Source organism: Barbus barbus (genome assembly GCF_936440315.1).
Source record: "Barbus barbus genome assembly, chromosome: 34".
NCBI lineage: Eukaryota > Metazoa > Chordata > Actinopteri > Cypriniformes > Cyprinidae > Barbus > Barbus barbus.
In genome coordinates, this window is record NC_136762.1 from 1,595,044 (window position 1) to 1,612,500 (window position 17,457).

At 32.3% G+C, this 17,457-nt stretch overlaps 1 protein-coding gene across 1 annotated transcript in view; it reads left to right on the forward strand.

The window, feature by feature from the left end:
• Positions 1 to 17,457, forward strand: part of LOC306854580 (chloride channel protein 2-like) — a 68,830-nt gene that overhangs the window by 33,527 nt on the left and 17,846 nt on the right. The window contains exons 4-15 of the mRNA XM_079392716.1: positions 856 to 984; positions 1,062 to 1,195; positions 1,688 to 1,765; positions 2,858 to 2,936; positions 4,111 to 4,236; positions 4,306 to 4,390; positions 5,252 to 5,353; positions 6,474 to 6,558; positions 8,560 to 8,715; positions 12,257 to 12,326; positions 14,211 to 14,321; positions 15,420 to 15,633. Of these exons, the coding sequence (XP_079248842.1) occupies positions 856 to 984; positions 1,062 to 1,195; positions 1,688 to 1,765; positions 2,858 to 2,936; positions 4,111 to 4,236; positions 4,306 to 4,390; positions 5,252 to 5,353; positions 6,474 to 6,558; positions 8,560 to 8,715; positions 12,257 to 12,326; positions 14,211 to 14,321; positions 15,420 to 15,633 (1,369 nt within the window). The remainder of the gene's footprint in view (positions 1 to 855; positions 985 to 1,061; positions 1,196 to 1,687; positions 1,766 to 2,857; positions 2,937 to 4,110; positions 4,237 to 4,305; positions 4,391 to 5,251; positions 5,354 to 6,473; positions 6,559 to 8,559; positions 8,716 to 12,256; positions 12,327 to 14,210; positions 14,322 to 15,419; positions 15,634 to 17,457) is intronic.

Here is a 17,457-nt window from a genome sequence, read left to right on the forward strand (position 1 = left end):
TGTAGTGGTATACAAGTGTAATTATGGTGTTTTGTCGTTGTGCACATTGCTGTTTCCTTTCTGATCTGTCCAGATTTTCTTTGTGTGTGTGTTGTATAGTCAGAATATTTTCAAACCTCAAACTAAGATCAGTACTAGGTTTGAAAAAAAGTTTGAACAATTCTATTTTTGAGGAGGAAAAAACTGAACATTTCTATTTTTGAAAAAAAGTTTGAACATTTTTTAATTTGGAAAAAATATTTGAATATTTCTAAATTAAAAAAAGTGAACATTTATATTTTTGAAAAAAAAAATCTAAATTTTGAAAAAAACTTAAGATTTCGGTTTAAAAAAGATGTAACGCTTCTAGTTTTGAGAAAAACTGAATATTTCTAAGTTTATTTTTTTTTTACATTTCTGTTTTTGAAAAAAAAAAAAATGTAGATTTGTTTTTTTTGTTTTTTTGTTTTTTTTGGGACTTCTAAATTTGGAAAATACTTAAGATTTCTGTTAAAAAAAAAAAAAAATTCTAAGTTTGAAAATTCTTTTTTGGAACATTTCTAAGATGTTCAAAGTTTTTCAAACTTAGAAATGTTCAATGTTCTTAATTTAAATGTTTAAAGTCAGAATATTGGAAAAAAAATGTTTAGACAAGCAGTTTTTGTGCTTTAAAGTTACTTTTAATAAGAAAGTCTTATTGTCTTTTCAATTTATCAGTCAATTTCAGAAGCATAGAAATAAATGTACTTAAGTACAAGTTTAAATCTGCTAACTTGTACTTCTACCAAGGTATGCTTAGATTCTTTGTCATTTATCTAAGTTAAATGTTGTAGTACATACGCCCTGTAATAGTCCCGTGTGTTGATCTCTCTACAGCACAGAAGTGGATGTACGGTGGTCTGGACAGTAACGTAATCCTGCAGTATTTAGCTTGGGTCACTTATCCTGTGGTTCTCATCAGTTTCTCTGCAGGCTTCACACACATAGTAGCGCCTCAGGCTGCAGGTGAGACACGCTAACATTCACACACTCATGACAGATGTCTGCTCTTCTTCATAATTCAGCGTTCATCTCTCATTCAGGGTCTGGTATTCCTGAAATGAAGACGATTCTCAGAGGAGTGGTGCTGAAGGAATATCTCACGTTAAAAACGTTTGTGGCCAAAGTCGTCGGACTGACCTGTGCGCTGGGCAGCGGGTTGCCTCTGGGCAAGGAGGTGAACACACTCAGAATTTACCTGCTTTCCTTTCCTCCATCAAAACTCTTTCATATGATTCAGTGTCGAGTCAATCAAGCACTCATTATTTTTGAGGGGGCACTTATAACTTATATGTGACCCTGGACCACAAAATCAGTCATAAGGGTCCATTTTTTTGAGATTTATAATAATTTTGATCCATACAATGTATTGTTGTATATTGCTACAAATATACCTGTTACTCATGACTGCTTTTGTGCTCCATATAGACTTGTGTTTTGTCTATTTTTGCCTTTTTATTCAAAATATTCCAAAATGTGTTAACTACTATATCATGAAATATATTTGAGAATCAAGATGTGTAAGTAAATGCTTATGTTAGTTGACCTAATGTTAGTGTAATCTTTCTATGCATAAACCCTTGGTTTGAGTGGACATGAGTGTTGTTTAAAGTATCCCTGCTTTGATTTGAGTTCATCACAAGCATTGTGTGTGTTTTCTATCCCGTAGGGTCCGTTTGTGCACATTGCCAGTTTGTGTGCTGCTCTTCTCTGCAAATTCATGTCGTTCTTTGGTGGAATTTATGAGGTAATTAAAAAAGAAATCATAGCCTGCAATTTTAAGAAAATTCCTCTAATAGTACAAAATGTGGTATCTATAAATAATGTCTTTTATCTATGCTGATTTTAAAAAATTACAAAACTGTTTATGCTAGTGCTGTCAAACGATTAATCGCATCCAAAATAAAAGGTATATTTATTATATAAATACACACACATGCATGTATATATTTCAGAAAGATATGATGTTCATATATTAAATATATTTATATATATAAATATAGATGTAAATATTTTCAAAATATATACTGTATGTATGTGTATTTATATAAACATAATAAATATACACAGAACACACACATATATTATGCAAACAAAACCTTTTATTTTGGATGCGATTAATCGTTTGACAGCACTAGTTTTCATGAGAATCTAGTGAGAAAAACTGTATGAAAATGAGAATTTCAAGAAAAATATTTGCATAAAAAATAATTTGCAAGCATTTTTTGTGCAAGAAACTTTGACCGATGTTATGAGGAAAAATAATGCCTTTCTACCATCTTTTTTGCACTTTTTTGCAGATTTATTTAATTTTTATCCGGTGTTTTATATCAGGAAACAAGTGTAAGATGCAAATCTTACATTTGGATAAGTGTCTACTAAATGCATAAATGTAGATTGGTGTCATAATTGTATAATTGCATAATTGTAAACCCCATAGTTTTTATTCCTGGGAAGAGTTTCGCGTGTGTGTGTGTGTGTGTGTGTGTGTGTGTGTGTTACCAAAATCAATCTAAAATATATATATTTTTGCATTTCTCTTGATGAAGTTTTCCTTTTGTGAGGATAAAACTAACAGGGATATCCATCTGTGAATAGATTTACCAAACGCAGGTGTGTGTCTGTTTGTGTGTGTATCAGTTTGTAGATGGTGTGTGTTTTATAGTTTGTCACTTTGTGCAAGTAGATTTGTGTTTGTGCTTGATTGTGTTGGTGTATTGAACAGCCCTGGATTCTGCTGGTGTGTATGTACTTCTGGTTTTGGGTTAGTGTGTGTGTGTGTGTGTTAGGCTGTGTTGTCTGCGGTCGTGTGTTAATTGTTTTGTTGTGTGTTGAACAGAATGAGTCCAGAAACATCGAGATGCTTGCGGCGGCTTGTGCTGTCGGGGTCGGATGCTGCTTTGCTGCTCCTATTGGAGGTCAGAACTGAAAAAATATTGTGTAAATGTTCAGAATTTAATCATTTGTGACTAAATTAGTCATATTTCTCTAAACTAAGATCAAAACTGTCAAAATAATTAATATCCAGCAAAACAATATTGCATTCAAAGTTTGTATCTGTTGATTATACTCATTTTAACCACACAAATATACTACTAATAAACATGCATATCATAAAATATCTATATTCAAGTAAGGTCTTCTAATCCTACTTCTTGTTTTGTTTTTTGGCTCAATTCTGAAGACTTTGTAGTAAATTAAAGCATTAAAATGGAATTTAAATGAGCCGTTTTCAATTCTGTTCTGAATGGCATACAAAGAAAAAACATTCACATGAAAATTAAACAATGTACCTAAAATTACAAATATTTACAGTTACTATGTAGTTAATGCAGTTTTTACTTGAGATACAGTGCTATTTGTAAAATAAATGACTGTAAATTTGAAAAAAAAACTTGAGTCTGTTTGAAAAAGTTTGAAAAAAATATCAATTTTCTTTTATGCCAAAAATCATTAGGATATTAAGTAAAGATCATGTTTCATGAAGATATTTTGTAAATATCCTACAGTAAATATATCAAAACTTCATTTTTGATTAGTAATATGCATTGCTAAGAACTTCATTTGAACAACTTTAAAGGAGATTTTCTCAATATTTAGATTTTTTTGCTCCCTCAGATTCCAGATTTTCAAATAGTTGTATCTCAGACAAATATTGTCCGATCATAACAAACCATACATCAATGGAAAGATCATTTATTCAGCTTTCAGATGATGATTTCACAAAACTGACCCTTATGACTGGTTTTATGCTCCAGGGTCACATATAGAAAAAATCTAGAAATTGTGTTTTTTAAATATGGAAATGTTCTTAGTTTGAAAATGTCTATATTTGGAAAAAAGCCTTGTAATGTATTTAATGCAGTTTTAACTAGGGGTTACAATGGTATTTGTACTTTTTGAATATTTTACTGTAAATAAAAAAAAAACACTACAAAATATGTCTATTAGAATTAAAACATCTCTAAATTTGAACAAACTTAAATGTCTATATTTTAAAACACTTAGAAAAATTCTGTATTAAAAAAAAAACTTAGAACATTTCTAAATTTGACAAACCATCAAGATATGACCTTTATATGTGTATTTCAGGTGTGTTATTCAGCATTGAAGTCACCTCCACGTTCTTCGCCGTACGAAACTACTGGCGTGGATTCTTTGCTGCTACGTTTAGTGCCTTTATCTTCAGAGTTCTGGCCGTGTGGAACAGAGATGAAGGTGTGTGTGGATATGCTATAGATATGCTTGTGTGTGTTAAGAGTTAAAGGAATCTTCTCTGTTTCTCAGAGACGATCACGGCTCTCTTTAAAACACGCTTCAGACTGGACTTCCCCTTTGACCTCCAGGAGCTTCCAGCGTTTGCTGTGATCGGGTCAGTTCTGCCTCTTTTATTGCTTTCTTGTTTCTTTGCATTTGTTGTTTACCACTTCTTACCAGTGTAAAAATTATTGCCTTTATGTAATTTGTCTTGGTTTCCAGTCAAAATTTCCCTAAAATGATAAGCATTAAAGAATCAAAGTAAAAAAAAAAAAAAAAAAAAAAAGTGTGATAAATCTCGCAAAATTTTGTTAGATCTGACTTTAAATCATTTATATTTAATTAGTGCTGTCAAACGATTAATCGTGATTAATCGCATCCAAAATAAACGTTTTTGTTTGCATAATACATGTGTGTGTACTGTTTATTATGTATATATAAATGCAAACACATGCATGCGTATATTTCAGAAAAATGTTGTTTATATATTAAATATATTTATTTATAATATAAATTATATGAATATAAATATATAGACATGTAAATATTTTCATAATATATACTGTATGTTTGTAAATATATATATATATATATATATATACATAATAAATATACACCGAACACAAAAACTTTTATTTTGGATGCGATTAATCAGCACTATATTTAATAAATCAATGCATATTTTAAGGCTATTTATATATACTTTTTATTGTAAAACAAGGCAAATGTTTGTTTGCATTGAAAAAAAATCATGATTAACTGCATTTCCATTTGTTTCTTGTAATATGTTTCTTTTGTCCTTGAATCAGTGTCTCCTGCTAATTGTTGATGTGCCTTTGTTTTAGACACTTTGTACCCAGCAGATATTTGATGAGAGCGCAAACTAAATCATCTAATGAACTGTGTTATGAATCATTATTCATGAGCATTTTTATCCCACTCATAATAAATATGCATGATGTCACTGTCTCTGCAGAATCGCCAGTGGGTTTGGTGGGGCCTTGTTTGTGTATTTGAACAGGCTAATTGTGCAGTTTATGCGAAAACAGAAAACTATTAACAAGTTCCTCATGAAGAAGTAAGTGTTCCCGGGTTATTATAGTTAACTGAAACTAAAACCTTTTCTTTTTTTTACTTGAAATAAAAGTTAAATGTCAAAAACTTTTTTTATAAGATTTTAGTTACAATGACATTTTTTTAGTATTCCAGCTAGTTGCCATGGAGATATTTCTCATTCTCTTTTTTCTTGTTTTAAGTATAAATATCTAAACATTCTTGAATCAAAATACATTTACTAGAAACAAAATGACTTGAGATATTGAGAAATATCAATTTTCTTAGTTTTTGCTTAAAACAAGAAAAAATATCTGCCAATAATCTTAAATCTTAAGGGAAATAACACGAACAAACAATGAACAATGCATTTATTACACTATTTATTCATCTTTGTTAATATTAGTTAATGAAAATACAGTTGTTCATTGTTAGCTCACAGTGCATTAACTAATGTTAACAAACACAACTTGTGATTTTAATAATGCATTAGTAAATGCTCAAATTAACATTAAGATTAATAAATGCTGTAGAAGTATTGATCATTCTTAGTTCATGTTTACTAATGTTAATCAATGGAACCTTATTCTAAAGTGTTACCGAATTAAGATTATTTTCTTACTCCTTTGGCAGATATTTTTCCTCTTTTAAGCAAAAACTTGCAAAATTAAAAAAAAACTAATTCAGAAAACATTTTGCTTCATAAGTAAACGCATCTTAATTTAAGAATGTTTAGATAGTTGAAACAAGACTTAACTTACTGCATGTTGAAGTTAATATGTACTAAAATAAAAATTTAAATTAAAATGAACACAGAAAATATGATAATTAATATCTCAATGATGCTAAAATAAAGTTTCTCTGTAATTGTGAGGCTGAATGTTTGAAAATGTTAAAAGTGGGATGCTTTCGTAATCTTTTTTAACTAATAGTGTAGTCAAACCTCCTAAAGTAATATTATTTTTGTATTACTACTTAAAAGTTAACAAATGGGCCAAACAGTATCTTAATTGAAATCTAAAAATCCCCAAAGCTTTCTGAAAGCAATCAAGTAGTTGTGAATTATTTTACTTGTGTATTATAACACGGTTGTCTGTACAGATTTAGGTCTATTCACGTGTTTAATGCGTCTGATTGTGTTCCAGGCGGCTGTTGTATCCCGCGCTCGTCACTTTACTGATTTCAACGCTCACTTTCCCTCCGGGCTTTGGCCAGTTCATGGCCGGACAGGTAACACACACACACACACACACACACAACATGTGTTTGTTCCCCAGGCTGTTAAATCCATCCAGTTAATAATCCTAATGAGACAGTTGAGAGAAACATGAGGCATTCATTAATCAATCCTAACGACACACACTCGTATAAAATACAGAATAAGGCATCAACTCTCTCTTTCTCTCACACACACACACACACACACACAGACACACACTCACTCGCACACACACACTCACTCGCGCACACTCTCTCACACTCACTCACACATACACACACACTCACTCGCACACTCACACACACTCTCTCACACTCACTCACACACACTCACTCGCACACGTGCACACGCACACACACACACTCACTCGCACACACACACACTCACTCGCACACACTCTCTCACACTCACTCACACATACACACACACACTCTCACACTCACTCACACACTCACACACACTCTCTCACACTCACTCACACACACTCACTCGCACACGTGCACACGCGCACACACACACACACACACACATGTTGGTTTTGCTATATTTGAGAGGACTCTCATAGGCGTAATGGTTTTTATACTGAACAAACTGTGTGTGCTATTGCCCTACACCAACCCTACACCTAAACTTAGCCCTCACAGGAGACTTTGTGCATTTTTAGATTTTAAGATAAACTTCATTTAGTATTTTTAATAATTTATTTCCCTTGTGAGGACCGGCCAAATGTCCTCACAAAGTCAAAAATCTCAGGCTTTACTATCCTTGTGGGGACATCTGGTCCTCACAAGTATAGCTAAACACGTACACTCACACACACTCGCACACACACTCTCTCACACTCACACACACACACTCACACACACACACACACACTCTCTCACACTCTCGCACACACACTCTCACACTCTCTCACACACACACACTCATTCTCTTTAATCAGTAACTCAGAGTGAGGCAATAAAAGGCTCCATTAGCAGCGTATGACTTCACTCGCATTAAAACACTGCAGAGAATCCTTTCTTCATCAGTATTTGTTTTGTAGTAAAATGCATCCCTAAAAAGCAAGTTTACTTGAAATGTTAATGTTTGTCAAGATTCAAGTTAATTTCTGTAGTGCTTTATACAACACAGATTGTTTCAAAGCAGCTTTACATTAATAAACAGGAAAATAACAATTTTAATGTTGTAAAATGAATCGAGTATGAAACCAGTTCAGTTAAATTCAATGTGAATTCAGCTCTAAGTAAGATAATGGTGTCATATATCCAGCTCAATTTAATATGTTGTTTTAATTCATTTCAATGTTGCCAAAGTTCATTTTTATGAAGAAACAAGTTTAATTTTGCTATAAGTAGATGTATAGAAGACAAACTATATCATTATTCAGAGATTTTAATTTATTGTTTCATTAATTTAACAACACATTTGCATGTTCATATCTGGGTTATTAAATTTTTTTGTTGATGTTAAATTAAAAACGCAACATTGCAACATTTTTTAAACGTTATTTTATTTAACTTGAGTACTAAAATAACTAAAACTAAAATAAAAATTAAATTAAATAAATTGTACAGACATAAAAAAAACTACAAAAAATTCTAAAATGAAATTGCTAAAATTAATTAAAATGATAACTGAAAATATAAAAATAAAAATATTCAAAATATTAATAAAACACCATAATAGAATCTAAATTATACAAAAATTCATACCGAGTCCTATTTGCAAGTAAATGTTTTTTTTTTTGTAAGTGTTTTGTTATTAAATTATTTATTTTAATTCTAAATTTCTATGATTAATTAACGATCAGGGAAATTCTGATGTATGATAATATATATTTTTTCTTAAGAGAGAAATATCTTAATTTGTCATTTTCTTACCTGTATACCCTATTAGCAAATTTATGGGGGGGTTTCAGCATAAAACTAACAAAATATTGAGAGGTTAATGTTTAAAATAAGAAAACATACCAGATTTTCTTTTCATAACATGTATTTTGTTTTTTATAGCTTACACAGAAGGAGACCCTGGTTTCATTTTTTGACAATCGCACTTGGACGAAGCAAGGAATGACAGAAGACTTTAATTATGACAGTCACTCGGCCGCCTGGAAACATCCGCAGGCTAACGTCTTCGTGATCCTCGTCATCTTCATCGTTATGAAGGTAAATAAGCACACACACACACACACACACACACACTCACTCATCTAACAGAATAGTATTCATTTTTGGCTTTAATTGTGTGAACTCTTCCTGAACTCTTAACTTCCTGTCCAGTTCCTCCAGAGCATTTATTGACACCACAGTAATGATACATGAGCTCATTAACATATCCTCGGCCTCATTTGCATATCAACAGCTGTCCGGTATTTACAGCTTCACCCGGCCTGATGAATGACAAACCAAACCCAGGTCTTTAAGTCACTGGCTGAGGAAAATACTGTGTGTGTGTGTGTGTGTGTGTGTGTTACATGCACTAGTGTGTCGCCCTGGCAACCTCATCAGAATCGAAACCTGTCATGGCACAGGAAGTGATGTCGTCAGTGTTGTCATGGGGACAAGTGGCCTGCGTGTCCTTTAGCTGATCAGGAACCTTCGGCGTAACCTGTGTCTTTAATCTAGAAACACTTGGTTATGATTGCGGGGAAATCTGTCCCCAGAATCGAGCTAAATCTGAAAAACCTGCCTTTGGGGACATCCGGGGATGGAAGTACCATTTATAAGTTATATGTTTTTAAAATATATATTTTTAATTTATTTTATTTTCTGCAATCTTTATGGGTTGGGTTAAGCTTGCTCGTTAGTTTTATTTATTTATTTATTTATTTTGAGCTTTGAAATGTCCTCACTAATATAGTAAAAACTGATTGAACTCTTGAACTCAGAAATTTGAACTCTTAAAATATTCATAACAGGTTTGTGGAAGCACACATTTTTAATTTTAACAAATTTCCGTTATACCAAATAACTAACACAGTCAATTTTATTTTAAATATATACATTTAATGATATAATTTAATTAATAATTAAATATAAATTAAGTGTGTGTGTGTGTGTGTGTGTGTATCAATTTTAATTTCATAATAAAATTAATTTTATATAAACTCTCACATGTTTTATAAACTACATGAGATTAAAAATATATTTAAAAAACTAAATATATATTTACATTTTAATATCGTCTGGTTTATAATACATGTGTATACCTATATGATGTGTGTGTATATTAATGAATTATAATATAAATGAAGTATACATAAATGTAAGAAATTTAATTAGTGTATATATTTTATAATTTTAAGTGTATTTTATTTTCAAAGACTTTATTATTAATATAATTAACTTATGTATATACATATATTAAGTGTGTGTGTGTTTGTATTTAATTTGAGGCATAATAATAGAAAGGAGGAACTTTGAAAAAATGCTGGCAGGTGGAGAGAAAGAGAAGCGCAGATTTTGGATGGATCTGTCCATTTTTCAGTGCCAGGAGAGAGCGAACGAGAGGAAGAAAGGAAGGAAGGAGAGAATATTATGCAGTGATCTCTCTATCCACCCACAGCTTTCAAACACTCTCCAACATAATTCACATAACACTTATGCAACATTCGCACTGAATCCCACCTCTACCTCCAGCAGGAGCCCTTCTGTTCTCACAGGAACCATCGATTGTGCTGTTTGTGTGAGAGAGAGAGAGAGAGAGAGAGAGCGCGAGCGTGTGTGTGTGTGTGTGTGAGAGAGAGAGAGAGCGTGTGTGTGTGTGTGAGAGAGAGAGAGAGAGAGAGAGCGTGTGTGTGTGTGTGTGAGAGAGAGAGAGAGAGAGAGAGAGAGAGAGCGTGTGTGTGTGTGTGAGAGAGAGAGAGAGAGAGAGAGAGCGAGCGAGCGTGTGTGTGAGTGTGTGTGTGTGTGTGTGTGCGCATGTTTATGTGGTTTATGAGGACACAAATGTGTATAATGACATGGGTATGACAGAGGTATTACAATATGAAGGTGGTTTATGAGGACACTGCCTATGCCCCCGTAATTCAAAAGGCTTAAAAAACATACTAAATGGTGTTTTTTTGAAAATCTAAAAATGCACAAAGTCTCCTGTGAGGGCTAAGTTTAGGTGTAGGGTTGGTGTAGGGCAATAGCACACACAGTTTGTTCAGTATAAAAACCATTACGCCTATGGAGAGTCCCCATAAACCACAAAAACCAACATGTGTGTGTGTGTACACGAGTGAGTGTGTGTGTGTGTGTACACGAGTGAGTGTGTGTGTGTGTGTACACGAGTGAGTGTGTGTGTGTGTCTAATTATCAAATAAACAGAAATGCTATTTCCAGATTGGAGCAAAAGTTCAGACGTGTGTTTGTGTTGCCATTTGCTTAATATAATTAATTTACCTCAAATAAAAAGATGACGAGATTTTCTTGTGTTGTGCACTAATGAGATCACACAAATACACACTTTTATCATTTTGTTCTGTTTGCTTTTTACAAAGAAGTTTTGTCAAACTTTTATTTGCATGTCGTTAAAAGGTTATTAAAATTTATGATAATTATAAACAATTTAGCATTTCAAATAAAATTTATAATTATAATAATTTATATAAATATATATTTTATATTTATTTATATATTTTATAAAATATATTAGTTACACTTTATTTTAATGTGTCCTTGTTACAGTGTAATTATATATTTAAGTGAGTAATATTAATTAACTACATGTACTGTATGGTTAGGGTTTGGTTTTGGGTTACTTGCATGTAATTATGCATCATTTATTGCTATTATAATAGTACGTGAGTGTAACGTGTAACGAGGATATGTTTTGAAAAAACACAAATGTCAGGGAAAAATGCTCAAAACACTCTCAGACCCCAGAGGGTTAAAATAAAGCATTGCCAATATATTTATATAATACTTATAACTACTACAAATTATTATTTATTTCTCTGTTTGTTTGTTTTTTTCATTCTTGTAATGTTCCAAATAATTGATTGTGGATGAAATTGTCAGAAAGTAGCTTTTTATTTTTTTTATGAACATGAAACTTGTTTATTTACATCTGATATTTATGTAGCTTTCTATTTTAGTCTGATGAGGAAATGGTACAGTCTAAGCATAAAATGTCGAGCAGATGACAGATTTTGCGTCAGATGTATAACGAAGCATTGATCTCTGAGGATATTTGTGGATTTTGATATGTTATGATGCACACAGGCGCATATGTGAATATCACACCCCTCTGGTTTGTCATATGCCAGGCTATTGTGTGCGGCTGCAGACTCGCAGAAAGGCCTGTAATGTGAGCTATAGTCACTGTCATAAACAAACTATATGTGACCCTGGAGCACAAAACCAGTCATAAGGGTTTGAATCTGTTGCAATTAAATAGTTGTTTGGTCATTACTGTTTTTAATTTTTATTTCATACAGGCGTGTCACTGCTATTGCTCTGTAATAACCAGCAATGTAATTTTGTTACACTACACCACAAAATAGCTTGTTACTGAAAAATGAATTCTACCGAGTTAGTAGCTTTGCTAATTTTAGTTTGTTAATCCCTCAACACTGATTATATCCTTGTTTTGTCCTCTCTTCTTGGTTATATAAGCAGAAACTTTGCTGCAGAGGTAGAGAAAGCTATTAGGTTTTGCTGAAATATTACGGAAATAGTTTAGTTTGTTTTAATGAGTGATACTGTTGTTTTTGTGCAGTTCTGGATGTCTGCTTTAGCCACAACCATTCCTGTACCCTGTGGAGCCTTCATGCCTGTTTTCGTCATTGGTTAGTATTTGTGTTTATTAATTTTTTAAAGCAAGACACCACAGGTTAATTGTGTAAAAAGGTAACTAATGGATATAGCAGTACTTCCCCCGTTGATTAACTGCAGTACATGTTTTGTATTAGAAGTTTTCTGAAATGTTGTGTTTCAATATTACATCAAATTTGCATACATTTCCAGAGTTTAAATATGAACATTGGCTAAAGCCAGGTTTAAAGTTCTTGTTTTAAAGATTTAAAGATTTAAAGATTTCTCTTTTCATCACTCCATAAGTCTGAAAATTCTGTCAGCAAGAGAAAAGTACATTTTCACCATGTTTTTAGGAATAAAATGTTATAAAAATTATTGTGAAGGATATATCAACAAACCCCTCTATAAAAACATTCACAATATAGTTAGGAATAAAACTCTTAAATTTGGTGTATGTAAGTGCTGCTGAAGAGGAGAAAATTGAGAAAATGGCCTTTAATGTACAGATGCACATAGATAAAATTTTATAAAATAAACTTAAACACTTAAATGTGTATTTTGGATATTTTCTCTCCACATTTCTGAAAGAAGACATGTTATAGAAGCAAAATAGTTCAAAAGCTCAAAATTGACAAGTGCATGGAAAAAAACCAATAGTTTTTCCTGTAGTGTCTTGCCGACATGTTAAAAATATTTAATTCAATATACAGCTGTGCTCATAAATTTACATGCCCCCTTGCAGAATATGCTATTTGTTTATTTAATACTGTTCTGAATAAGCTATTTCACATAACAGATGTTTACATATTCTCCACAAGACAAACTAATAACTGAATTTATAAAAAAATATCCCGTTCAAAAGTTTACACACCCTTGAATTTTAATACTATGTGTCATTTCCTGAATGATCCACTGCTGTTTTTATATTTAGTGATAGTTGTTCATGAGTCCCTCGTTGGTCCTGAGCAGTTTAACTGCCTGCTGTTCTTCAGAAAAATCCCCCAGCACCTGCACATTCTTTGGTTTTCCAACATTTTCTGCATATTTGAACCCTTTCCAACAGTGACTGTATGATTTTGAGATCCATTTTTTTTTTTCACACTGATGACAACTGAGGGACTCAAACACGGCTATTGCAAAAGGTGGAAACGTACTGATGATCAAGAAGCCAACACAATGCATCAAGAGCTGGGGGGTGTAAACTTCAGGGTAAATTGTACTTATTTTGTCTTCTGGGAAACATTTAAGTATTTATGTAGCTTCTTAAGGGCAGTACCAAATGAAAAAAAATATGATCTTTAAACAAAATAAGAAAAATGTACACATCGTCATCCTGTTCAAAAGTTTTCACCCCCCAGCTCTTAATGCATTGTGTTGGCTTCGTGAGCATCAGTAAATGTTTCCACCTTTTGTAATAGCTGTGTATGAGTCCCTAAATTGCCCTCAGTGTGAAAAGATGGATCTCAAAATCATAGTCACTTTTGGAAAGGGTTCAAATATTCAGAAAATGTTGGAAAACCCCCAAAAATGTGGGACCTAAAGGAATTTTCTAAAGAACAGCAGGTAGTTAAACTGCTCAGGACCAACGAGGGACTCATGAACAACTATCACAACACAGAAAGACAGCCGTGGATCATCCAGGAAACAACACAGATTGTTAAAATTCAAGGGTATGTAAACTTTTGAACGGGGTCATTTTTATGAATTCTGTTATTATTTTGTCTTGTGGAGTTTATATAAACATCTGTTAAGTGAAATAGCTTATTCAGGAGAGTACTAAATAAAAATAACATGCAATTTTCATGATTTCTCTTATTTAGTTAAAATTATTAACACATTTGTGTATTCTGCAAGGGGTATGCAATCTTATGAGCACAACTGTATTTATTAAAATGTGACCTGGGAATGTGTTTCAGGTGCTGCGTTTGGTCGTTTGATGGGTGAAAGTATGGCTGCATGGTTTCCAGAGGGCATTAATACGGATGGAACCATCTATCCCATAGTTCCCGGAGGATATGCTGTTGTGGGTGAGAAGCAAACGCTCTTGTACACATATAGAGCTTCAACAGACGTGTTCAAACACACACTCATCACAGCTGATTACCTTTTATGGAAATTGCTTCATTGTTGCCATAGTGATTTTGAGAGGCATTGATTTAGTTTTGTTGTGTTTGGTCGTGGATTGTTGTTTTCATTGTTAGTCTTTGATTACTAGCCACTGGATTTAATTATGAAATTACAATAACCACTTTTGAATGCTTATTATTTTATTTATAGCTTAATGGCCAATATAGTGAAGGGTTTAGAGAAGTGTAGGATTTTGACCATCAAATGCACTGTAAGAAATTGTTTTTCTTAGAAAATTAATATTTCAATATTTAAAAAAGGGATGAATTATTTTTAAATATTAGTAATAATTTTGAATATTACATAATTTTTTATAAATATTTTAGACAATTTAATACATTTTATAAATATAAAAAAGATCTGTAGAAATGTTCTAATGAAAAAAATATATATTTTTATAAATTTGTCAAATTTGATACATTTTTACCTACTGTTTATTTATATTTAATGCACATCTAAGTAGTACGACGGCGTTTTAGAGAATAAAGTCTCGTAGTATTTCGACTTCATTCTTAAAACATTTTGACTTTATTCTTGAAATATTATGACTTTAATCTTGTAATTTTTTATTTTTTTATTTTTTGACGTGGCACTAAAACGCCGTTGTAAAGTAGCCATGTGACCATGTTTCACTGCAAAATTAAGTGTGTGTGTGTATATAACAAATAAATCTGGAATCATGAAAAATAGTAATTCTAAAAAATCAAGCTATAACTAGAAATGTAGATACCAATTTCTTTAATTTTGACTGTATGTAGATGTTTTTTTGTTTGAATGTTTACAGTAGTGGTGTGCACCATTGATTTTGTTCTGTGTGACTTGAAATTCTTTGAATTGCAATTCAGTAAATATCTCTTCTTGTCACTTCATGACTTTGAATTTGAATTGAATCGGCTCAATAGTTTGTGTGCATTTGGTATTTAGTTTTTTCTTTATCATTTAAAGTGAACCGATTTGCAGTGTTTTTAATTTGTTTTGTTGAATCTGTGTCTCTGTAGGAGCGGCGGCGTTATCCGGAGCGGTCACACACACGGTTTCCACGGCCGTGATCGTGTTTGAGTTGACGGGTCAGATCAGTCACATTCTGCCCATCATGATCGCTGTGATTCTGGCCAACGCCGTCGCTCAGAGTCTTCAGCCGTCCATCTACGACTCCATCATCCGCATTAAGAAACTGCCTTACCTGCCCGAGCTCGGCTGGGGCCACCACGAGTGAGTCTCTTTCTCTGTCAATTTTCTGTCAAGGGTCAATTTTTTGAATTTGAGAATCTGAATGAATAATCTTTCCATTGATGTATGGTTTGTTATGACAGGACAATATTTGTCTGAGATACAACTATTAGAAAATCTGGAATCTGAGGGAGCAAAAAAATCTAAATATTGAGAAAATCTCCTTTAAAGTTGTTCAAATGAAGTTCTTAGCAATGCATATTACTAATCAAAAATGAAGTTTTGATATATTTATGGTATGAAATTTACTAAATATCTTCATGGAACATGATCTTAATATCCTAATGATTTTTGGCATAAAAGAGAAATGTATAATTTTGATCCATACAATGTATTGTTGCTATTGCTACAGATATACCTGTGTTACTCATGACTGCTTTTGTGCTGCAGGGTGACAAATATTCCATTAATATCTGTAAAATAAGTAACTTAGCCAATTTTGTTTAAATTAAGGATTGCAGAAATGAGTACACCCTAGATTTAATTCAATAAAGTGCAATATTGATCTGCATAACTCTAAGTACACAACTCGGATCTGAAATGTTTGACTTGGTCTCATGAGACCGGAGTATGGATTCCCAGAAGTCTATATTTTGTAAACATGTGCTTTGGAGAAAGCTAAATGAGTTTATTGTGCTTTGGCTAGGCATCTCAATAAATTAGAATGTGGTGGAAAAGTTCATTTATATCAGTAATTCAACTCAAATTGTGAAACTCGTGTATTAAATAAATTCAATGCACACAGACTGAAGGAGTTTAAGTCTTTGGTTCTTTTAATTGTGATGATTTAGGCTCACATTTAACACAAACCCACCAATTCTCAACAAATCAGAATACTTCATAAGACAAATATGGTGTTCCTCTTGTACCGTTGTCCTCTTATGTTAAGAAATATTGTAAATGTTAATAAAGCATTAAGTCTCAGAGTATGAGTAAGTGGGCTATATAACATTTTTAATGACTTATCTTTAACAGTTTTGATTCAGCATAATTACCTGTTGATCAAAACTGGCCTTAACCTTACACCAGAAATGTTTATTTAGTTTTATTTAGTAACTTTCAGGAGGGTGTACTCATTTTTGCAACACAGCATTTTATCACTTTGATAAGAAAATAATATCTTCCTGAATAATTTTGACATTCTTCTTTGGTAATTGATCAAGCAGATTTGTTGGAAATTATATCTCTAACGAACACGTCTTCTAAGTAAAGAGTAATTGCTGAATAGTTTCAGAGGGGGTGTACTTATTTATGCTGTGCACTGTAGGTGTGCATCTTATATTGTGTTTTTCTACCTCAGCACAGTCTGATTTCTACAAAATACTGAAGCAGAAATGCTCTTTTTCTTATGTTCAATCACAGACTTCAATTCCTTCCTCCTCCTCACATGAAAAGCAATTTAGCAACTAGTTACATTTACATTTTACAACTTTAAAACAAAATTCATGATAAAGGTTTGGCTGAATATAACTAATTTAATGCTGAAGTAACGTACGCCACATTTCATGAAAAGGTACCGTGGTTATTAGAGTTAACTAAAAATAAAACCATAGCTTTTTTCTTTACTTGAAATTAAATGTTAAATAAAATAAAATATAGAAAACCTTTTATTTCAGCTAGTTGCCAAGGCAACATTTCTAATTTTAAATTAGTTTAGCTTGATGTACTAAATAACTGAAATAGACATTAAAAAACAACAAACTAATGTTAATGACAAAATTTCTAAAACTTAAACTAAAATGTAAACAGAAAATATAAACTGATTCAGAATATTAATAAAAACTATAATAGTATCTCAATGATTTC